Genomic DNA, 24,400 nt, shown 5'->3' with positions numbered 1-24,400 from the left:
TAAAAATTGGTTATAATAGATGTTTGATTTTTAGTATATTATTTGGGCTTTTTCTGGCTCAAAGATAGCACCCCCCCCCCAAGTACTTCCAGGGGCAGGGGAGTACTTCTGGTGGCAAAGGTTAAGGATGGGACTTTCAGTTCCAAGATGGAACCACAGGGCTGGGCACCCATCAAGGAGTAGGGCTACCCTTGTGGCCCTCAACAGCTCTCCAAAACTCATTAAGTAGCCCTCCAGCTGCAATAAATTGCCCACCTCTGGTCTAGAACCTCCTTAAAGTGCTTTACTTGTTACATTTTAATTTTTCTGTTAGCTTATTTCCTTGTTTAGTTATACTCACTAACAGGAATAAGCTTGCCAGTAAGAATTCTACTGAGTTGATAAACTGCTTCACTATCTCTCTTTCAGGGATTGCTTCACATTCTTTGGCAATTGTTATCCATGTATTTCTTTTGTTTTTTTTTCCTGCTGCTTTGTTGTAAAAAGGCTATTTGGCTATTCTTTTTCTGGAAGAATTTTTGAGCTGTTACTTGCTTGAGTTTGTTTCCATTTTTCCATACAATTCTATATATCCTCAATAAACCAGTCCTCAAGTCCACTTTTTTTGGAAATCACCTATAGGTATTACATCTACGATAATTTTCTTCAAAGAAAAGACAAGGACATAAAAATACTGACTTCCTGAGATAAGTCCAAACCTTTATAAACACCTGAAATCTGTTCCTCATATCAATTTGAAATTGTTAATTTTTTTAGCTTTTTGTTCTTCATTTCTTAGACAGGGTTTCATTTGAGTGGGAACAAGGTAAGAGAGGATGGGAGCTTTTCATTTTTGTTTCCCTGAGGTTCCCCTCTTTCTTCTTTCTACTTGGATGAATTTTGGTCAAAATTTTGCTTACTCCTGACTTCTCTTATGTTATATGCTTGCTTTTTAAGAAATATTTAATATTTCCTTTTACCAGAGATGGTCAATCTGTTTCCTAATAGGTCTGTATAGAAATTTCCAAATTACCACATGGAAACCATATATTTGTATGAGAATTGTGTTGTGAGCCACCAGTGACAAGCCCCGATACAAAAAACAATTCTAAAAGTCTTTACCGCCCTAATTTTACCAATTGCTTTTTATATTTCATTATTTGATCTCCAACTTTGGTATAGAAGCCTCTCATTTACTGTCATACTTGAGAAAACTGAAAGTCAATGTTTCTAATCAACTGCAGGATCTATCTTCAAATGTATCCTCATAGCTGTCTGACATATATTATTATTATGCATACAAAGTTTGAAATCTAGTTTGGAACAATCAGATCCTGGTTCTCAGTATGTAGATGATTTTTTCCTGCTTTGGAAGTCTTCACTAATGCTACTACATGTGAATGAGCCATTTTTTCTTCTGTTATGGTTTTATTTTAATCCTTTTTGGCAACAAATCAGCAACTGACATTTGCTTCTTCCAAGGAGTTTGAGATTATAGTCTCCAATTCTTTCATCACTTGTTTTGTCGCACAAATTTTCAATTTTGTTTTGAAAAAATGATATGCAGTAAATGGTGTTATAAATACCGAGATAAAATTAACCGAAGTTCTCCTTTAAACAATGGAATTATTTCCAATATCCTACGGCTAAATTCAGGATACACAACACCAGACTGTAAAAAGTCATAGCATCACAGGAAAGTCAGAGTGGAAAATACCCCACAAGTTCATCTGGTCCAGCCCCCTGGCTCAAGGCAAGATCATCTCTGACTAAACCATCTCAGCCAAGTCTCTGTCCAACCTCTTGAAAACCTCCAAAGATGGAGATTCCACAGCTTCTCTAAGTAGCTTGTTCCAATGCTTGACTATCCTCATACAGAAAATTCCTCCTAATTTGCAACCTAAATTTCCCGCATTGTAGCTTGAGGTTATTGCTTCTAGTCCTGTCCAAAAGAGCCATAGATAAAAACCCATTTCCATTCTCTCTGAGATTACTCTTGAGATAGACTTCATAGATTAGTAAGGCTGGAAGGGACCTCAAGAGGGATCAAATCGGGGACTGAACCTGCAACCTTCAAACATTTATCTACCTCAGTCTTCTCTTTTAGGGACTAAACAATCCTAGTACTTCCAAACCTTTCTCTCTAAGTCATGCTTCTCAGGCCCCACATAATTTTTGCTGCTATTATGCTGAACCCTTTCAAATATGTCCACATCCTTCTTGAAGTGTGGAACCCAAAATTGCGCAGTAACTCCATGTGAGGCTTCACCAGTGCTGAACACAGCAGAAAGAGCACTTTCCTCAATTTGCAAAAGATATTCCTGCTGATACAAGCCAGCACACTTTGAACTTTTTTTTTTATTATTATTAAATGAGTTCACACTGTTGACTCAGCTTCAGCTTACAGTCTACTGAAACTCCCAGGTCTCTCTTTGCGGTACTGAAGCCTAACCTCTCATTCCCCAGTCTATATATGTGTACACAATTATTTCATCTCAAGTGCTAGTCTTTCCACTTGTCTGTGTTGAATCTCATCTGGTTAATTGTGTACCATTTTTACTGGCAAGAAAGGTTGTGTTGGATTCTAGCTCTGACATCCAGAGTGCCTGCAACTCCACGCAACTTGGTGTCATCTGCAATAGGCACATAATTCCATTATCCAAATGATTAATGAAGATGTTGAACAGCACCAAATCCAGAAGAGACCCCTGGGGAACACCACTTGATATTTCTTCCCAATTAGACATTGAGCCATTGATAACTACTCATTGGTCAAGATGATCTAAATATATCCATGTTATAGTTTCATAGTTTCTAGGGTCGGAAGGGACCTGAGTAGATCATTTAGTCTGACCCCCTGCCATGGCAGGAAAGATTACTGGGGTCAAACGACCCCAGCAAGGTGTTCATCTAACCTCCTCTTAAAGACCCTTCATTTTAGTATTTCCTTAGCTTGATATTGAGACTGTTGTGAGAAAGAGTAGCAAAAGCCTTGCTAATGTCAAGATGCATTACATCCACTGTTTCCTCGCATTCGCAGAGCCTGTCACCTGACCACAAAAGGAAACAGGCTGGTCACACATGACTTTCTCTTGGTGAATCCATGCTGACTGTTCCTGATCACCTTATTCTCTAGGTGGTTCACAAAAGACTGCTTGAGGACCTGGCCAAGAATATTTCCAGATATCAAGGTCAGGCTCACTGATCTGTAATTCTCTGATCCTCTTTTTTCCCTTTCTTAAAGATGAGCACTTTATTTGCCCGTTTCCAATCATATACAACATCACATGACTCCACAAGTTCTCAAAGAAGATAACTAATGGCTGTGGAATTAATTTAGTACCCTGGGGTATATATCCTATCTGGCTGTGTTGACTCAAAAGCATCTAGCTTCTCTACATTATCACCAGCCTATTCTGCCAGTACTCCAGGCTGCTTTTCTACTTTCCTGTCTTTGCTGTACTCATCTGATATCTGACCCTATTTGTGAGGACTGAAGTAAAAGAAGGATATTATAAAGTTTAGCCTTCTCTGCATCGCCCATTACTACACTGCCTTTTGCATTCTGTAAGAGATTTATGGTTTCTCTGGTTTTCATCTTACTTTTCACACTTGTAGAGAGTCCTTTTAATTGTTTTTCAGTCCCTTGCCAGTTGCATCTCAAATCATACTTTGGCTTTCCTAATTTTCTCCCTGAATGTCCATGCGATATCCTGATATTCTTCTCTAGTACAATGACAAAATTTCTACTTGTTGGCTTCCTTTCTGAGTATCAACTCATTGAAGAGGTTGCTACATAGCCAGGATGGCCTCCTGTTGCACTTACAATTCTCTCATGATTCTAGCCTTACTGCTATAGTAATCGCAAAATACCAAATATACATACAAAATTATCCCCAATCCTCTTTTTTAAAATAGATGCAAATCTTTCCTATCCATTGCAGCCTACAAACACTGTAACAGCCTATGCTGTAGAAGGTTTAACAGTGACAATCTGGGAAAATTACTGTTTATTCTTTTTTGTAGTCCTCTCCTGTCCCATTAGATGGAAATAAAGAACAACCACTCATGTTATAGCTGCTCCTACCCAGAAGCAAAGACAAAAGTTTTGGAAGAAAATGCTGCCTGGTTTAGGTTAAATCAGCCCTTCAACTCTGGATATTAAATAAAGCAGCATATGGAGGTGCCAAATATGTATCACCATTCCACAGAATAAAAAAGTGGGATACAGGATGGGAGAAGACAGAGAACACAGAACCGCTGATAAGTAATTATCCCTTTGTCATAAATTCATCTTTTCCCATCTTACAGAAAAGACAATTGGGACGACAGGTGGATGTAATTATCAAAGAGGGATATGACATCTGTATGGATAACATGAATAGCTACAGACATCATCCAGCTGGCCAAGTTTATTACATCTGTGCTATTATGATCATGCAGCAACTTAACACAACAAATGATACAGCCTCCACTGCACAACAGTCTTGGAGGAATACTTCCTGACATGAAGGGGACACAGGTGATTACCCTGAACAGAGACAACATGTGATCTTAGCCTATAAAAGGCCGAGAAGTAAAAATATATAGTTTTAGACCAGATTTCTTTTGTACTGACCCACAAAAGAATATTAACTTTTAAGAACGTCAGAGAATGGGGTAAATAAAACTTTAAATTTAACATCCAAAGAAGTCAGACAGGATAAACGAACAGAAGACAAGTGGGCTCAACTTAGGAATAAGCTACACAGAAAGGTACAGTTCAACTTTAACTAGAAAAAAAGTCACACTTCAGACAGACTGCCTTATCTTTCTTGATTTTCAAAAGCAGTTTTGGGTGAATAATAGGAGGAAAACAGCACCTCAGAACTGAGTGAAGCAGACCTACAACAAAAGTGCCAAATTTGGGAAAGGCCTAGTGAAAGACATGGAGGTTCAGATTTCTCAGAGAGGGATGTGACTGCTGAGCTAATCTGCTCCTGAATTATTCTCTCCTTGAAGAGAAATATTACAATTGTATCCTAAATAAGGTGGTGGAGACCTGCGGTTGAGCAGATTACAGGCAACAACTCTGGTAAGGTCCCAGAAAACTGAAAAAGTACCAAAAATAGCAAAAATACCAAAAATAGTGTGGATGGGGGACTGTGAGGGAGTGGGGCCTAGGAGCAGCCGTATACTCCCTAGAGCCCCCTACAATTACTTCAGGTAATTCAGCACCCTCTGGTTCTCACCCGCCATGACTTTGATGATAATTAGTTCAGAAAGGAGGCTGCCTTTATTCCCTAGTGGACGGTGTGAGTGTTACCACCCCTACTCCGTATGGGGTGCCTCAGCGCACCCTTGCCTTAAGGGCAATGCGTGCCTCCAACCTCCCCTTTAGCACGCCCCAAGCCTCGCAGTTGTTCCTTAGATGTTGTTTGGGTCCCTTGCCCTTTGGCGCCCTCTCCAGCGCCCCTCAGTCTCATCCTGCCCTGGCACCCCTTTCTGGCACCCCGGGCCTGTTGCCCACCTGGCGCCCCTGGGGCTTGTTACTCCCCGGCACCTCTTTCTAATCCACCTGGGCCTACCACCCCACTGGCACCCCTCTACCGGCACCTCTGGGTCAGTCACGCGCCTGTCGCCCTTTTACCGGCCCCCGGGCCAGTTAAGCAACCTGCACCCCTGATACCGGTGCCCCTGGGCTGCTGCTGCGACCTGCACCCTACTACCGGCGCCTCTGGGTTTGCCGTGCCCAGGCCTCACCCCACAGGGCCTGTATCTCTGGTTTATCCTGCTCCTTGCCCTCTGTGGAGCCTTTGCCGCACTTCCTGTGCTTGTTGCCCCTGCTGGGGCCCTCTGCCGTGCCTCTCGCGCCCGCTGCCCCACTCCAGGGCCTGTGCCACGCCTCTCGCGCCCTCTGTCCCACTCCGGGGCCTGTGCCACGCCTCTCGGGGCAAACCACTGTGCCGACTGCGTCACACACTCCGTGCCCCCCCGCTGGGCACCAGGAGCCCCCAAGCCACTGGGGCACTCCTGTGAGGCCTCCTCATGCTCCTACAGCCTCACCCAGTCCTCTGGTGTAACCATAACACAAGCTGAGCCCAAATGGCTGTAACAAAACCAACAAAGAGCCTTCTCGCTCGTAATGCAAACTCCCAGCCCCCAGCAGGGCTTCCAGCGTACCTCTCTTCAGGGCTCTCTCCTCCTTAGCATCACTGCGGCCGGTCAGCAAGGTAAGGTTGCAACCACCAACTCAGGCCACTCAGCTCACCCGCACAGCTCCTGCTCCTGCCTGAAGGGAACTCTTCCTGGGCCCAGGCCTGAGCTGTTATAAAGGGCCCAGCCCTGCCCCCTTCCAGTCACCTGACCCACTGGTTGCCATAGCAACCCACAGCTGCACTGCCCTGTTGATTGACAGCTCTGTTACTTACTTATCTAAGGCACAGGACACCTCAGTGCTCCTGTGACAGGGACCCAGGCAGTTGGGCGAGTTTGATACCCTGGGTCTAGATGAAACCACATAAAAGGTGAGTGTGAAATGGGTTGGATAAAGGTACTCAAAAAGAAAAGTACCAGCAATAGTGAAATATAAAGCCAGGAGGCAGTATATGTTAGGGTCTGGCCCATGTTCTCATACTGCTCAATACCTTCATTAATGACTAGGAGAATGGAACTGAGTATATACTTAAGCCATGGCTGCCACCAAAATAGCTGGGGAAGTAGACACTTTAGAAGACAAGATTAGGATTGAAAATGGCCTCATTTCAAAATTTCTTTGACTTTTAAACAACTACATTTTTCAATTGTCAGATGAACCAGATGCATTAATAAAGCAGTAATAAACCTAGATAAGTTACAGTAACAAAGGCTGCTTGCAGATGTTAAAAGCAGCGCTTTAAACTTGGCACGTTCCTGAGCCAAGCCCAGCACATGCCCAAGAAACAGCGTCTTTGTTGGGCCCAACTCTGCAGTGTCTGTATGGATCAGGCACTTAAAAGGAACAAAAAAGCCCCATTAATTTAATAGGTGATTGTATCAGCTTTAGCTAAAAGCGCCAAAAAGTGCTGCTGACGCACCCGATCTATACAGATGCTGCAGAGCTGGGTCAAAGTAATGCACTGCTGCTTCTGGTAAAGCATTTTTTTTAAACACCTGCAAGCAGCCATAGTGTATCAATACACACTACCAACAGATACCCAGACATCACAGATTCCAGAACTGTTAAAAGCATCCAATTTTTCAGTATCTTTCAGGTTAACAGATTAGATATTGTCAGCCTCTTATGTTCAGAAATTTAACTCTAATCACAGCTGAACACTGCCTCAATGCCAATGGAACAGACCTTAAAGCCAATGAACCAGAATGAGTTGAGACACCCCCGCCCATGGCAATAATGCCGGAGTCTCAGAGAAAGGGCAGCAGAAAAAACTGGAAACTGGATTTTTATTCTGCTGAAAAACTCTGACCATGTGCTGAAGCTCTGGGGCTGTCAGCATGCAGATTCAGAAACGCAATAAAAATTAGCTCTCTTTCATGTTTGGGAGGCTAAGTGACAGAATACTAATGAAAAAAACCCTCTTAATGTGTTTATAGAACTTGATGGCTTGAGCTCACATTTATTGAGGTAATCTGCTCAACAGAAAGTGCACTTTCTTAAGCCTTCATGTGTTAAATATTAAAATACATAACAATAGCTTGATTAATCAGCATAAACTAAAACTTTTAGTTCAGAATACTGGAACAGAAAGGGACAGATATTACAGTATTTAATCCACCAAGAGTAGAAAAATGTTTTATATACAAATGACTTGGAGGTACAGGACCCATAGAGAACTCTGTAGTTTCTATTACCATTTAAAATGGCCAATCAAATATCACTCAAATGTGTTATTTGGCTTGCATTTACAAATACTAGTTATAAACTGCTGAAAAAGGATTAGTGGCAATGGTTTGATTTAAAAAACTGGATATGTTAACCTCTTTTAATATCTTATGGTACACAAAAGGAAGCTCATTCACTGCCTGTTATGGATGGCCAAAAATAAGGAACAAAATTAATCTTATTCCTTTATAGCCTACTTCAGACCTAACATTACAACTCACATGCTTTACAGATCAATTCATTTCATAGATTTCATAGACATTAGGGCTGGGAGGGACCTCGGGAGATCATCAAGTCCAGCCCCCTGCCCAAAGGGCAGGAAGTCAGCTGGGGTCATAGGATCCCAGCAAGATAAGCATCCATTCTTCATTTGGGAGCAAAATATCCTTTTAATAAAAACACGGTGTTCAGTTGCTAACGCATACAAATTTCAGCACTAAAGACCTGAATGATAAGGAACATTTACAATAGTCACATATACAAGCAATATTAAAACAAATTTAATTTCCCTCAACAAGTGTAAAAGTGATAAAGAATATGTAAAAAAAAAAAAAGACCTGTTGCATCTTGCTGCTCTGACAAATTTCTCTGAACAAACTTTAGCTTCTATGAAATATTCTCATTTGGGCAGCATCTAAAATCGCAATACGAATTGGAGCTTCAACTCCACACCATAATAATAAAAGTTGGCCCACTATTAGCTCTCTTAATGACTATAATGATTTTCTGGCATAACCAAAACCACTGGCCAGCAACAATCACTTGAAAACAAAACAGTACAACTCCTAGTTTTTAAACAGGCTGTAGAAAAATTGTGCTTACATTTTGTTACCAAGTACCTTTTTCTCTCTAGCCTAAAAAGATCATTTTTCTAAACAATAAGGAATTACTCCACTGGAAATGTTATAATCTAATTTTGCTTATTACTTTCTAAACCGCAGTACACTTATAAACCAGCACAAGATTAGGCTATAGAGACAGAATCTGCTAGGCTACAGCTTTTTTTCTTCCTACTAGAATGCTACTTGAGATCTGCATTTCAGAAGTCACTCCTTAACATTTAAGACAAAAGTATGGATAGGATTACTTACTGCAGGTACCAGTAACTTTTTTACTTCTTCAACAGCCCTCTTCAGCTTGATTTCTGCTCTGTTTTGAGCATCCTCCACAGTGATTAGTACATGTAAATCTTCATTCAGGTGTTCCCAGTTGGGTTTGCCTCTATTTTGTTCCTCCTTTAAAAAAAAAAAAAAAAAAAAAGAAAGTAAGTAAAAATCAAACAAACATGGAGTATGACGTATCGTTACACTGGCTACTGAAATTAGAAACAACAAGAACAAATCAATTTCATGAAATATAAAAATAATATTTTCAGTCAAAAACAGCAAAGGGGGCTTGCTACTTAATACATTACAATGACAAAGAAGGAACACCTTGGTTTTATTGCAAATTATATGAGCATACTGAATTTTCAGAAAATCTCTTACAGGCTTACCTTATTTGGGGGAAAATGAACCACTACAACTTCAGATGCCTTCTGGCAAGTCAGTATAGCTTAGAATTTTTAATTGCAAGATATAATACACCAAATACACATGAAAAATCTCAAGCAAAATCTTAAGAAACTCTAAAATGTATTCATTTTCAAAGCAAAGAAGTAAAAAAAAAAAAAATACTGGGTTGCACATATAAAAGAAAGTCAATTTCCTACTGAACTAATTCTTCTTCAGAAATTATTTTTCTTTTAGGATAACCATAAAAGGAACAAAACTTATTTAAGAACAAGCAGTCACATGGTATGGAGGAAGAAAGTAATTTATGGAAAGGAATAACACTTCAGAAACTGTTCATAACACTGCTCCCTAGATCATTTTAGAATTAAACAAAGTGAATAAGCAGATAAATAACCTGGCATTTTCAAGTGAACAGTAATGTAGGCACTCACATTAATTACTCAAGAATTTGTTCTGTTGCTTTCCTCCAGAGTGCTAAGAAACTACATTTAAAATACCTCAAGAGAAGTTAGTTCACCCTCCATAGTCATTCTACAGAACTTCTCATAAGCAAAGGAATGCCAATTGCCCTATTTACGTAGTACCGTATCTGTGCTAAGTTTTAATATTACCTTGAGGCAGAGTCAAAAATATATTAGAAATAACTGAGTCAAGAGTTAGTTAAACAGAAAACTCTACAAAACTTGACATGTTATTTGATCTTACATACTTATAAGTACCAATTTCTGTTCCAAAATGTACAAATATAAGACACTGGTTTATCTCCAGGCCAATTCAATTGGCTAGGATGACACTAATTAACCCTACCTGTCTTAAATAGAGAACAAAGTTTGTTAGTATTTTCCTGTCACTGAAGTATTCTAAATAGGAAATATTAAACAGTTACGATAGTGTGGTAATATTAAAATACAGCTAAAACTGTGCTGTAATTGTTACTGAAGAGAAAGATTTATTGATTACAGACGTAAACACTTTATCCTACCCCACATGGCCAGAGGCATTTTTTAACAACTCTTGAAATAAAGAAAACATACTGGACCTAACACAGGGTCTCTCAAAACGCCTTGTAGGACAAGCCTAGTACTACTAATTCATGTTTTAAAGAAATGCAAAGTAAACCGTGTCAGTTCAGAACAGACTTTTTATTCCAAATTATTAAAAAATTCTTCTGTTAACTCTTAGCTTTTCTTTTGGTTTGTGAAATGTCAATCAATGTAAACAAATTCATCTGGCAATCCAGACTTAAAGTACCTGAATCTACACCAACCTGAACTGAAAGAATATATTATTTTACACTTCATTTATATGTTGTAACGATAAAATGTTCTATTGAATGAACAATGAATATCAATGGAACTATTTAAAAACCCCCAAAGTCTATGAGAACGTGTCTCGGGACTTATTACATTGGAGGAATGGAAGCCAAACATATTAAAATAAAATATACTGCTAAATACAAAATGTGGAGTAATGATCTCTCCTGACATACTGCTATAAAGCTACTGTGAGTTTTAAGAAATGTGGTACTTAAACGTCTTCTCTTAATAATATTATTTTAAGTAAATAGCACTGACTGAAAGTTACCTATGTGAACTTCAGAAGCCTACATTAGAGAAAAGTAACCTTTCATTTATAAAGTCTTCCATGAGAAGCTTAACTAATGATCTACAGAAGCTGCAGGATATCTGCCCATTCACTATCATGATCAAAGCTTCTGTATCTCTGTGTCCATCTAGGATGACTGGCATTTAAATTGGTAGTTCTCAACCGGGGCACCACAGACCGCTCAGAGGTGCCAAAGCAGCAGTGGCCAGGTAAAACTACCCCACATGCTCTCCCTGTAGTCTGGCTATTTAATTATCTTAAGGCAGCCAAAGTTGCCTTGTACTGTGCAAAACTTCCTGGTCCAGTATCCCTTATATTCCTCCCAGAAACAGATGTTGGAGTCCACTTCTCTTTCTTGGAGGACTGTAGTGCCAGACCAGGCAGGGTTACACAGCACAAGGCAGCTCCTGCCTGCCTTAAGCTGTTTACAGGCTCTTCATGCACGAGCTATCACATGCAGGGCCAGCTGGCTGTGAAACAGACATGTAGGGCAGTTTCATCTGGAGGCAGCAAAACCAGGCTAAGAAGCACCGAGGTAAACTGAGGCAGCACCAATAGTGGTTCTCAGCTGAGGGGGCTGCCACATTCAAGTAAGTGGAGGTCAGGTATCATGACCCTGAAAAGGTTGAGAACCACTGATTTAAACACTTCAAATTGTTTTTTAATTATTAGAACTGGAAGAGTACTCTTTTGCCCACCATGCCCCCCACACCACCACCCTGGCAATAGGAAGAATTTGCTCTTCTTTCTCTTGTGCTAAATTGTGAGAAGCTGACAGGAAAAGGAATGTGCCCCAGCATCTGGAGGCATGACTGATGAAGAGTGGCACCTTGAGAACACTGTCAAGACGACTAAGTTCAAGAAGGACAATGACAAGGAAAGCTATTCCTGGGTAGCACAACAGTGATAAAGCAACCAATCTCTCTTTAAAAGGTGCATGTCTGCTTGCAGTTTCAGCTACCTCCATTTAAGACCAATGCAACTGTAAACAAAATAAACAAATTCAACGTTGTGCCAACAATTTCTCTAACAATGGAAACAGATTTAGTGAAATGCCTTGAAACAAGCTATACTTAGCCAAGGGGCAATAATATATTCTCTTTATTGAAGTTATAACCTGTCAGCAGAGAAAAATAAAACATGCACTGCTGTGATGGATTTAAACCTTATCTGTAACTTTATAATAAACACAGCTAGAGTACAAACTTATTTCTTCAGCCTATCCTGGTGAAATGGCTTAACTGGTTATTTGTAAATTACTTCAAATGTTGTTAGAAATACAAAAGTAGTGGCTTTTCATATGAATAATTGATCTGATTACTAGGATGTATAAAAAGCTATATGCAATCCAAGAGTCCCAATGATAATCACTGTAAAAAACCATACATTATTTACTGAAATGGAAAACACATTGCATACACTGGCCATAACCACATTCTAATACTGTTAAGCCCCTGTAGTGTTAGTCACACAAAACTATGTGAAATAATAAGAAGTGTATAATTAAGGCTCCAAGCAGAGTTTGCATTCTGTTTTTTTCTGTCAACCTCAAGAAAAGTGCACTAACAGTCCACTAGCAAACACTCAAGCGGGGCCTACTGCAATTAAGGTACAGTTCCTTAACCTTAAATAGGAACTTTAAGAACAAAGTTTTGGAGATGGTAGAAGACTATGCAGTACTTATTTTTTTAATAAATAAATGTACACCAGGCCTTTATTCAGAAAATAACCTGAAAATGGTCACTTCCCTTAGGCTCAAAAGGGCTTGAAGTTCTAACCAACTGCTGTCCCCTATACTTCCTTGAATCCATGTCAAATACTGAATTAAGCATTGTGGGGAAACAGCTGCTGCCAACTGAGTACTTAAAAATATGTTAATTCTTTTCATGAAGCAAATCATGAAAAAACCCCTCTCTTCTCCCACTCAGCCCCTTTACTGAAGAGGAGGCAGAAAGCTCTTATATTAAATATCAAATTAGAAATTTTACCAGGAAGCTGGCTTATTAAAAGCTACTACCCAAGTGGGGTATTTTATTTAAGAATTTAGGAGAAAATGGAGAAAAGCAAGGGACACATAAAACAGGAAAATGGCTAGAAGTGGCTTTCATAGATTTCATAGACATTAGGGCTGGAAGGGACCTCGGAAGATCATTGAGTCCAGCCCCCCGCCCGAAGGGCAGGAAGTCAGTTGGAAAGAAATCTTAATTAAGCATCTCATTCTTTCAATTGAGGCATAAGTTCTATCAACACAAAGGACCCAGAGAAGACCCTGCACAACAGCAGACAGTCCAGACCTGGCATTAAGATTAAGGAAAAAAGCAGAAAAAAACCCTTTTCAGATCATCTTTAGGCATACTAAAGAAACTGAGTAAGGTCCATGATTAAAGTCCATTGCAACCATCTTCAGATTGCAATAGTTTAGTTCCATGAACAAATATGGCAAAAGGTGAGATTTAAGACAAGAGAACGAACTGAAAGTGTTTTTTTCTTTTTGCAAGCTGCCAGAACTGCAAACTAAGATGTACCTGAAACAGTAAATGGAACTGTAGAAAAATAAAGAGATAGTTAACCTTGCATATCAAGGACATGTACAATTCTAAATGCTGGAACTGAGATTAAAAAAAAAAAAATTAAAAAAAATCTGATCCATCTAAAGACTAAACTTTAAATCACTCAAACAAGTCATCATGAAACACTTTTGCTTCTTTTGTCACCCATGCCAAGTATATTCTTACCTTGTTCATGCCAGAGAAGATAGGATAAGAGAACTACAACTACCTTTACTGAGTTTCAGATAACATATGCTATAATACTTCTCATTATAAAAAATAAGACCAAGAGATTTGAAAATTACTATTGGGCCAAAAACTATTTGCTAACAGTGTAGTCAAATTGTTTGGACGTACAACCGGCTGAAGGAGTCTAAAAAGATCAAAAGCTATAAAGAAGAAAAGAAAGTTCAGAAAAATATATTCAACTACACATATCCTAAATTTTAGAAATTATACTCATACACTTTAAACCAGGGATGTCAAAGATATGGCCTGCAAAGCCACATCATCCAACCCCAGGTGCTGCTGGTTCCACACAAGGCCAAACCAGGATGCCCCAGCATACTGAATCCAGAGCCCGCAGTGTCTGCCCCACCAGTCCAGGACTGTAGTGCACACAGCCCATCCTGGCCAGTCTAGTATGCAAGCCACATGCAGTGCCTACTCCAGCTGTGGGTCCCCTGCATTACAGATCCAGAATCTCTTCCAGCTGGTCCAGGACTGATGCTCTATGCAACACAGGCTCCAGCTGAGGTGCTACATGCATTTTGTGTCCTGATTCAGCCAGAATGGGTGCCACCTGCAGTGTATGATGGGGAAAGGGTACGGGGTGGGAAATCTAGGGCCAATCTGGTCCCTTGGGCAAGCCCGGTACCCAATTACTTTGATACTTCACTGTTCTCCAAAGCCTGTTTATAAACAAGATGAGAAATGGCTGGCAGTGGAAGATACAAAAAATAATACAGAATAAAATAATTTATGCCATAACCTTGGTGAACAGCAATATTAGAAAGGCTTAATTAATGTTAGTTTGTTTGTAAACCAACTAAATTAAACCACATTAAGATCTATAACTAGCAGATGAAATTTTACTTCACGTTTCTGGTTTGGCAGAAGCTTAAAGGACAGGGCTAAATTTAGGATACTGACAGATTTTACTTTTATTCAATCCTCTGTGCACACATCCATTACTGTGGAGGCACCCTGAGGATATTAGATATGATGAAATTTCTCCACACAAACCTTTCCACTGAGGTCACCATATCAGGTAGTAAAATTTCATTCTTTCTGCAATTCCTTTTTTAAATTCAATTGCTGAAACAAAACTTGGGGGAGGGGGAAGCTGTGCAAAGTTAAAAATAGATACAAAAAGCAAAGGCAATATATGACTCAGCATGCCTAGAATAACTAACCTTTGATGTTAGAAAAACAATGTCTTATCAAGACCCTGTGTAAAACTATCACACTGCATTTATTTTCTTAAAACAGAGGTTCACATATTTTGGTAGTTTTCATCTTTTCTACTACTATTGGCTCATGAAAAACCTACTGGTAAAATAGAGCTAGCTCCCATTTCCAGCTGCTAGCTGGCATTAAAAGAACAGTGGAAAATACATACTTTCCTACTACTACTTTAAACAGGCAACTGATACAGATAGAGCATTATACAACTGAGAGGACAACAGACATAACCTGTGTGATCAGAATGTAAAAAATAAGGGGTCCACAAAACCATCTTTTTGGACCACAACAACAAAAGGAGAATTGTTGTCCTACACATTTTTACCTTGCTGCATTACTACCCATAAAAAATGCCTAAAGAAGTGGCAAAATATTTTCAGCCCTCCAAGTATGTCATACTTCTCATTTTCCCAACTTCATTCCTCAGTTAAATATACTACATGGAGTATTCCATCTGTAAGGTCAAAGATGAAAACAGATTTTCTATGCATTTTAGATAGTGTTCTGCTTTAGATGACTAAATAGGCAAGAACACAAAATATTTATTATTCTTTTTAACATGTAGGTTTGCTTACAGACATGGAAAAAAGCCCAGCACTTCACTTGAAGCGCAGAGTATGCCCAGAAGAGGCACTGCATTAGTTGGACCCACCTTGCCCAACTTCTGCATAGACCAGGCACTTCGGCAGGGCTTTTTGGTATTCTTATCTAAGAGCTGATTAAATCAGTTTTAGATAAAAAGTGCCAAAATCCCTGCTGAACCACCCAAACTATAAAGATATTGTGGAGCCAGGTCAAACAAATGCACTGCCTCTTCCAGTAAAGTGCTGTTTTGTTTTGTTTTTTCCACATCTATCTGTGCCCTTAGTGGCAGATCTAAGTACAACAGCTGTCTAAAATCTAACTATTAAAAAAAACCTGGATGCTAATGCAAATACAGTATTTCACTACAACTTTTAGTTAAAATGACTTATCCCGAGTAATAAAACCTTAGATAATTAGATATAATAACACTGTACTTACAAAACACTATCACTGCTTTTGGAAAAACTAATAGTCAGCATTTTGACAAATTTACTTGTCAATGCAAGTAAACTTGTAATGCATCAGCAGCCATTTTGGACAGCAGCTCCAGTGGATATCCTCACTAAAAGATGGAGGGCAGGGACAAACAAAAAAACCAAAAAAACAAACCCAGATCATTGGTAGTAATATCTATAAATAATTTTTTAAAAAGTTATTCAATTCTAGTAGTGCTTTTAAAAATGTTGCACAAATTCATAAACAATGCCAGGTCTGTGTTGAACACACCAACTTAAGGTGTGGACGGGCATACATTTTAACTGATTAAGAAAGACAGGGAGCTGCTTTTGCTCCCCAGATCAAACATTAGCTGTCACACTAATTTAGGGGATCCCAAACTGTGGTACATGCATCCCTAGGGGCACACAAGACATCTCGGGAGCAGGGGGAGAGGGAGGAGGAGTATATAGAAGAAATTGTATAATGGATGATTTAATTTTCATTATAAAAATAACTGGCATTTAAGAGATTAAAGTACAAAATGTACACTGGTAGGAGAATGCAGGCAGCTGGTAAACCTGGAAGGGGGGTCACAGTAACAAAAAGTTTGGGAACCTCTGCACTAGTTGTTACATCTGCATGATCATGTAGCAATACAAGTTAACTAAACTGGCTAATTTTAAAGCTGAATGAAGCAGGGTTAAAATTGGTGTGGTTTCATTGCATTTGCATCACCACATAATGATGTAGATAATGCAGTTAGTCCAAATAGCATGCATCTGTATCATCTGATAACAACGTAATTGTAACTTCTATCTATACCTTTGAGTTTATGACGTTAGTTTCGACTTTACAACCCTCGATCCAATGTGATGCCATGCCAGTAAACAAGTTCGCTGTGTCGCTCATCTCCCTGGAGAACATCTGTCCAAGCTTCCTTGGACATTTTCTTTAAGAAAGCAGACAAGACTCCAGAAAAACCTGCAGACAAGACTCCTGAGAAGTCTCCAGTCGAGAACCCTTCAAAAAGTCCAGCCAAGAGCCCTTCAAAACATCCAGCAAAGCCACCTCAAAGAAGTTCTTCCAAATCAATGATTGCTGTTTACGATATAAATACATTAATGTAGCTACATTACCCATCTATAATTGATCGAGTACAAAATTCTGGGGTATTTTTGGTGAAAATGGGTATCCAGCCTTGGTTCAGGAACCAAACCCCCACTTATAACATTGTTTGTTATGAGAAAATTGGTTCCGAGTTACAACATTTTGACTTAAGAAGCAGTGTTCAGGAACCAATTGTTTCATAAGTCCGAGGACTGTCTGTATTTTTCATACTTAAGATGCAGAGCCAGTGTAGTAATTGAGACTCCTTAACTGTTTATCAAGTGCACCATTGATTCACTGTTCAATAGGATTTGTCCCTTACAGTTTGGCAAAATGGACAAAGTCTTTGGCTCCAGAACATACAAAATATAGTTTCGTGTTCTCCCCAAAGGCCATCAACCTTGAATCTTTAAAGGGATTCAAGTAGATATCCCAGCCTATTCCAGAAGCATCTGTGTCAGGAACCAATGCCACCTTTATCTCCATATTCACTGGCTCTTAACCATGAAAGCAATCCCCAAAAGGACTGAGGAACGTTGAACTTCCCTGTTCATGTGATGTCTGGTCAGGCACCATACATAGCACCTCAGCCATATAGCTTTCAGGGAGAGAGATGCAGTCCAGCAAAAGGCACCACACACATGAATGCACACACATGCTTTAGAAGTCCCACACAAGTATATGCTGCGATTAGGAGGGATCCTGGTTTTCTCCGATTAAAAAAAAAAAATCACCACAAATTCAGACAAAAATTGCAAATTCTCTGACAAACATGCCAAAATCCATTATTAGAATGAAAAGCTCCCTGCAGTACTCCCAACCCTGTTGGTGCCTCATTGCTCCCAAAGCCCTCCCCCACCCCCGCTGGTGCCTCTCACTGCTCCCAAAGCCCCCTCAATATCGCTGGTGCCTCTCACTACTCCTACAACAGCCCCCCTGCCCTACTTGTGCCTCTTGCCCCCCACCCACAGCCTCTGCCCCCCAAGCCCTGCTGGAAGGGGCCCCCAGCTTCCATGGTTATGGGGCTAGGACCCCAAGTCTGCAGTTCCCTGTCCCTAACAGCAAGCAGCTGCAGCAGATGCAGCATGGAGCAAGCTCCCACACTACTCTGCCTACTTGGGTGGGGATGGGGCCGGCTCCTGCCTCCCCTCCCAGCCCTGCCAGTGCCCCCCAGCCATGACCCACAACCTCCTCCCCCAGCCCTGCCAGAGGGGTGCCAAGCCCCCTGCAAGCCCCATTTACCTCAGGCTCTAGGAGAAGAGTAAGGCTGAGCTGAATCAAGCAGAGCCGTGGCTGACAGTCTCAACCCCACCCCCTCCCCTCCCCAGCACAGCTGGGGTTTCCCACCCCATCTGAAAACAGATGTTGCAGGCTGGAGCTCAGCCAGTCTGCAGAGCTGTTTGCAAACCAGGGAATCTGTGGGTATCTCTGCTAAAAGGAGAAAACCATGTTTTCTCTGTTTTTTGTGAGAAACAGAAAACACGGATCCTTGGGTATGAGTAATCTCTTGTTGCTCTGAAGTAGAACAAGTTTCCTAGTAATTCTCTTACTTATGATGGCAAGAGATACATTGCTCATAGTTCAATGAAGAGTCCTAAAAATGGTGGTGGGGGGTGGAAATCGGAGAGTGTTTCTAGTTTCTTTCAGGAGCACAAATAACAGTTGTCCATATCTCCATATTTCCTCAGTTCCATAAAATTAATGCCACTAGGCATGCATTTGATGAACGTTAAAAAGCTATGAGAATCTAGAAAACTGGACTGATAATTGTTAGTCCCAGGGTAATTTTAAGTTTCTTGTGGGCCAGGTAGATGGTGATGCAGAAATATGCATCCTACAAGTCCAGAACCACGAACTAGTCAATTTGGAGACATGGGATGATGAAGGAAATCGCTGCCTTCCGCTATAATGCGGGGCATGGCCTCCTTTCTTGGATCTCTCAAACATATTCTAACAAACTTGCAGCAGCAAGACGTTGACCACCACTTCACCTGTAACAGGTTAGAATATTATGTCTTTTGGTTTTATTATTATTAGGGTTGATTCTCTAGTTTTGCTAGAAGGTCAGACAATGGATTTATATAGGACTATATGGATAGGGATGATCCTGCCTCAAGCAGGGGAGGAGCTGGACTAGATGACCTCTGAAGGTCCCTTCCAGTCCTATGATTCTATGGCCCCATCTACATGTTACACTTAAGGAGTGATTAATCAGTTAATCACACCTTAAGTTATAACCAAGCTACATGTTTAATTAATTAATAGTGTGACAAAACAAGTAATAAGTCACAATTATTCCACAGAAAATGTGCAATAACTCTGTGGCTTGTTCTCATACCATTAATTGAACATGTGGCCAGGTCTTCCCAATTCCCAATCAGGTAGAGGCTCCCAGCCACAGGGGTGCACCACCTGCTGTGAGCCTTGCAGCTGACAAGGCTTGTGGGCAAAGGGGGAGGGGGTTAGCCAATTAACACAGTGGGAGGAACACTACCTCTTATCTCCCGCTACAGGGCTCACAGTGGAGGCAGAATGGGGAATGTTGCCCCCACTGTGAGCCCTGTCAATTATGGGATAGCAGCAGCAGGAATTGGTGCAGGGGGACCCTGGGTTCACGATCCCAGGCTCCCCCTCCACTGACAAGAGACAGCTTTCTAAGTTTGTCATCTGTTGCTGCTTTTGACCATTTCAACAAATTTGCTGACACACTGAGGCTATGCTGCTGAGGCAAATGAAAGCTGGTGTCCTCTGGTGTCTCACGTATTTTGTGGCATGATGATCACTCTGCGGTGGATGGCATACAGATGTATGCTTTCTTGGCTGAGGATGGCATTCCACAGGGTAGATACCTGCTACCTATGGCCTACAGAGCCTTGCTGAAGCCTGTGGATCAGAGGCTTTAGCAACATTTAGCAGCAGACTTCAGCAGTGGTCTCTGTTATGGGGAAAAACAATGGTGGTGGGTAATTTCTCCATGCCACTGTAGGCAAAAGTGGCAGCTGGGTCCTAGCACCTGCCATCCTCTGATTCAAACTAGCTTATTTAGGTTTACAATCTAAAATGGTTGCCAAAGGCTGCCACAGGTTATGAATCATCAAGGTGCAGGGTAGCTTTAGTAACTCAAAAAAGAAAAGTCCTCAGTCGTGGCCTGAAGTTTCTTTGGGATGTCTGATATTCTGCACATAGTAACACTATGTGCAATGCTAGAGATATCTACTGCTCCTTGCAAGCAGCAGCTATAGAGGTTCAACGAAGCTGAGGAATACATTTTCTAAACGCATCAAGGTCACCAGGGTCTGTTTCCTTTGTGGTGCCCCTTTTTGATCTCATGTTCTCTTGCATGGCCAGTACAATGTAGGTGAATACAGAAGTTCCCATAACCTTGAGGAAAAGTAATCAGGATCTCTTTTTGAATAATTTTGTCACTGGAATTCCAGTGGCTTGTCATCAAGTGCCATGAGATTTTAAAGCAGATCTAGTTGCCATGCACCTTATTAACAGGAAAAGGTGATCCTAACTGCTCCACAGATGGAAAACATGCTGAAAAGCCTGAAGTACTTTTCTGAGATGACCTCAGCCTAGGAGAGTTAGGTTCAAATTGCTGAAGGAGCTCTAGAGATGCTCAGAAGATTATGAAGATTTTGAAGCAACCTCTCTTAGGCTGTGGGTTAGATACTCATAGCATCTAAGATGGAAACCGAAGAAGGGCCATACTTATTTCATCCTGCTGGCTCTCATACAGGAGCATGAACAGATACATGATGCAAACCCAGCCCCAAAGCACACTGCCAGTGGCAGAGGGAGCAAAACAAAACTTGTAATGCTGTGTACATAAGGCATGCATGCACTTAATGTGATGTCCACAACAACATTTGAACAACCATCCATGAAACAAGGAGCTCCTTATTAGAAAAAGGTATTAAGTAAATTTTTGTTAAACAAACTTTATTCTTACTTTATCATCACCCTCTGAACTGAGAGATCCCAGGAGAGCCCAATGAACATGAATTTTCACTCAATGCTTTATAGTGCATTGACAGAAGACTAGGTCAGCATTACAGCATGTGAAGTCTGCAGAATAATGATGCAGGGGAAAGAAACAGAAAAATATCTGTCTGTATTGAGTACCACAAGGACCCTTTCATTAGACTTGGTGTATATGTATACAAGAGAAGTTTAGAAGTTACAGCTATGACAACAGCACATCCATATATTAGACTGCTGCAAGCGTTCTAGGCAGAACTGCAGCCCAGATGTAAGGCAACAGGAATGCAGATCCCCAAGGCTGCCTCAGCCACACTGGCCACCAACACCAGCTCCCAGAATTGCCCAGATCTGTAATGGTACACTTCTCCTTAAACAACCATAACTCTGCCCCTGCCTGAGCAACGACTCTCCTGGATCTAAGAGGGGCACAATGTCACTTCCTACTCATGACACAATAGTCTAAAAGTCATTATCTAGTTTCCCAAAATACCTTTTTTGAAACATTTCCAGCTATGAGGATTTGATCATGTTGGTTACTAGGTAGGTAAATTTGAAGTAAAAATATCCACAAGTTGTTTATGCTCTAAAATTGCCCTGAGGGAATTCCTGGTATAAAATAATAAATGTATTTCATATTCAAGCAAGAAGGTCTACTGACAAACAAGAAGAAAGCCTACTCTAGTCAGCCTACATCATATTTTTTAAAGATAGAAGAACTTAGTATACCAATATTAGCAGTCTTAAATATACAATAAACTATAACTTTTTTCTGAATAGGTTTCAAGCAGCAGACTCTTTTTCAGTGTTTCTTTTTTCTTTAACATTACATTTCAGTAGCTTTCTGCATGTGAACTCTCACCATTAGGAGCTCAGTGGGAACAAAAGTCTTTGTTAATTTGCCTGACTCTAACTGCACAATTAAAGCAGTTTATCAGCAGGGGTTAGGACAATCAGTGTATGCTGATGCTTCGTGTTATAAAATTACTTCTGTTGTTCAAACAGATACTGTAATTAGCGCATCACTTTAAACGGGCTTTCTTCACAGGGCTGACAATTCTTTCCCCTGATAAAAATAAACTGATTTTTTTCTGTTTAGATTATATTTATTTTCATTTAATTTATATGCAGCTTATGTTCAAAAGCATCAAAGTCTAGTGAATTTTTAATTTGAAGTATATATTATTATGTGGATAACAAATGATCCGATTAAATTGATTGTATTGTATTGATCCTATTCAGATTCGAATCTGTTCAAATTCAAGGGTTGCTGTAAGTCTTTCCTAATTTGTAGTTTAGTAACTTTTTTTTTTTAAATAAACTTATTCAACATTACTCAAGTATCACATGCAGACTAGCAAAACAGCCAGCAACCTACCCCATTCTAATGAAATTTGCTAGATATCACATGTGGAGCACTGGAGGGCTATCAAAATTCAAAGTAGTTGGGGGCCATGCATAGCACCAGTCCTGGGCCCCCTAGCCACATGCCAGGTGGGCTTTCAGGACCCTTGCTCCATGTAGCCCTCCTGCCACGTGAGCAGTACAAGCCCCTTCCTTCTCCCTGCTTCAGGAGTCCATCTACTGTTGCCATCAGACAGGTGAATTCCCCTAAACCTCCAATGCCACACAAGCCATGTGAGCTCACTCCACTCCCTGCCACTGCCATGTAGGCAAGCATCCCTGCCTTGGCTCCTGCTGGTGCTCACATACAGGCAACCCACACCTTCCCCACGCCACCTAGGCAGCAAGCTTGCTGGGTCACCTTCAGCTGTACCTACAATGCCACAGATACAGGAGTAATGCGGGGGAGACAGTCAGGCAGAAGGCTGTGGGCCACCCAGGAACCCTTTGTGGACCAGATGCTGCTGCCAGTTGGACAGCCATGTTGCTGACAATCTCTCTAGAACATGTACTGTCACTAAAGATTGCCAGCAACATGAATGTTGGTCATTGGGTATTATTTCTTCAGTACTTTGATGGGTTAGGATTTTTCCCACTATATTTTATTTTCTTACACCAGAAAATTACTGATTTCAAAGATGCATTGCCTTTGGAACACTATCCATAGTGCTTATAGTACTTAAAGTCCAATTCTTTAACTATTTGTTACCAGTCAGGGATTTCTGGTGGTGGGAATCCAACAAATATTCCTTTTGTAAAATTTTTACCTACCTTGCCTGCTCAAAGTGAAAAGTTCTCATTTACTTTTAGACTATGTTACAGTAATTACTAGGCCTTTGCATTCCTCAGAAGTATTTGAGCACTTTGACTGCATCCAGATGAGCGCGGCCATACGGTATACGATGCTGCAGACCCATCTGCAGTGCCACAAACTGCACATTCAAGTGTTCCCTTCAGGAGTTCCTGGGGTCAAAAAAACCTGTGCAAAAAAAAGCAGGTTGGCACATGTGGGGAGGCAGCATGTGCCATTCAGAACTGGAGCCTGGCCAGCTGGAACCATGCTGCAGCAGCCAGGCAGGCTCTGAGCAGCAGGACAGCCATGGCTGCAGCTCCCTGAGGCCCCCCAGGACCCCTGGTAAGACTGCTAGGGCAAGCACAGTTGCTGGCCCCAGCCTTCCCTACTCTACCCAGGGTAACCTGCTGCATGCCAGAATGCGCATGGCACAGGTGTTCCCTGGGGACAAGCAGCAGCGGCACAAGGTGTGCCACTGCTTTTTGCCCCGGGGGAAACAAACACCCATGCTCATGTGGATGAGGCCTTTGAGAGTCCTTTTTCAACCACTTTCAGTCCTTTTACGTTATTCTGCCAATTCTGTACCAGTGGCAGTTTTTAAACTTAGTTGCCACCTTTTCCCAACCCAATGAAGCAATGGCAGTTAGTGGAAAACTAGCTGGTGACATAAATGTGGTGCATTTCCACAAGCTAAATCTCATTCAAATATATTAAAATTCCTTCTTAATTTGTTATGCATGTATTCTTAAATTTCCAGGTGTTGTTTCAAAGAATTGTGAATGAGAGAGAAAGTGGTGGATAAGAGGGAAAGCATCCAAAGGAATTTGAGAACAGAAACAGGATCCACCAAAAATAATTTGAGAACTACTGAACTAAACAAGGGGACTAAGCAAACACTGCACCTGGGTATTTCGAGTAATACACAACTGTGAGAGAGAATGGCTACTAGAGGACATTATCACATCAACCAACCAGCCAACCAAAAAATAATTTTAACTCCAGACAAAGTTCTTGTAAAAGGGATAAGAGCCAGGGACATCATAAAGTCAACTCCGGACTTCACTGTTGCTAACTGCCTTGAACATGGACAACAATCCAACAGAAGGGTAGTATTGAC

The 24,400-nt window shown here is 40.8% G+C and overlaps 1 protein-coding gene across 8 annotated transcripts in view; it reads right to left on the bottom strand.

Moving 5' to 3' along the window:
- QKI (QKI, KH domain containing RNA binding) overlaps positions 1 to 24,400 on the bottom strand; it is a 286,861-nt gene that overhangs the window by 69,997 nt on the left and 192,464 nt on the right. For all 8 annotated transcript variants that reach the window (XM_090042693.1, XM_090042701.1, XM_090042710.1 and 5 more), the window contains one exon: positions 8,932 to 9,075. In XM_090042693.1, coding sequence (XP_089898819.1) covers positions 8,932 to 9,075 — 144 coding nt within the window. The remainder of the gene's footprint in view (positions 1 to 8,931; positions 9,076 to 24,400) is intronic.

This window comes from Crocodylus siamensis, chromosome 1 (genome assembly GCF_052110815.1).
Source record: "Crocodylus siamensis isolate JL-2025a chromosome 1, ASM5211081v1, whole genome shotgun sequence".
In the NCBI taxonomy this organism is placed as follows: Eukaryota; Metazoa; Chordata; order Crocodylia; family Crocodylidae; genus Crocodylus; species Crocodylus siamensis.
The sequence above is the reverse complement of the archived record's forward strand: the minus strand, read 5'-3'. Positions and strand labels throughout refer to the sequence as shown.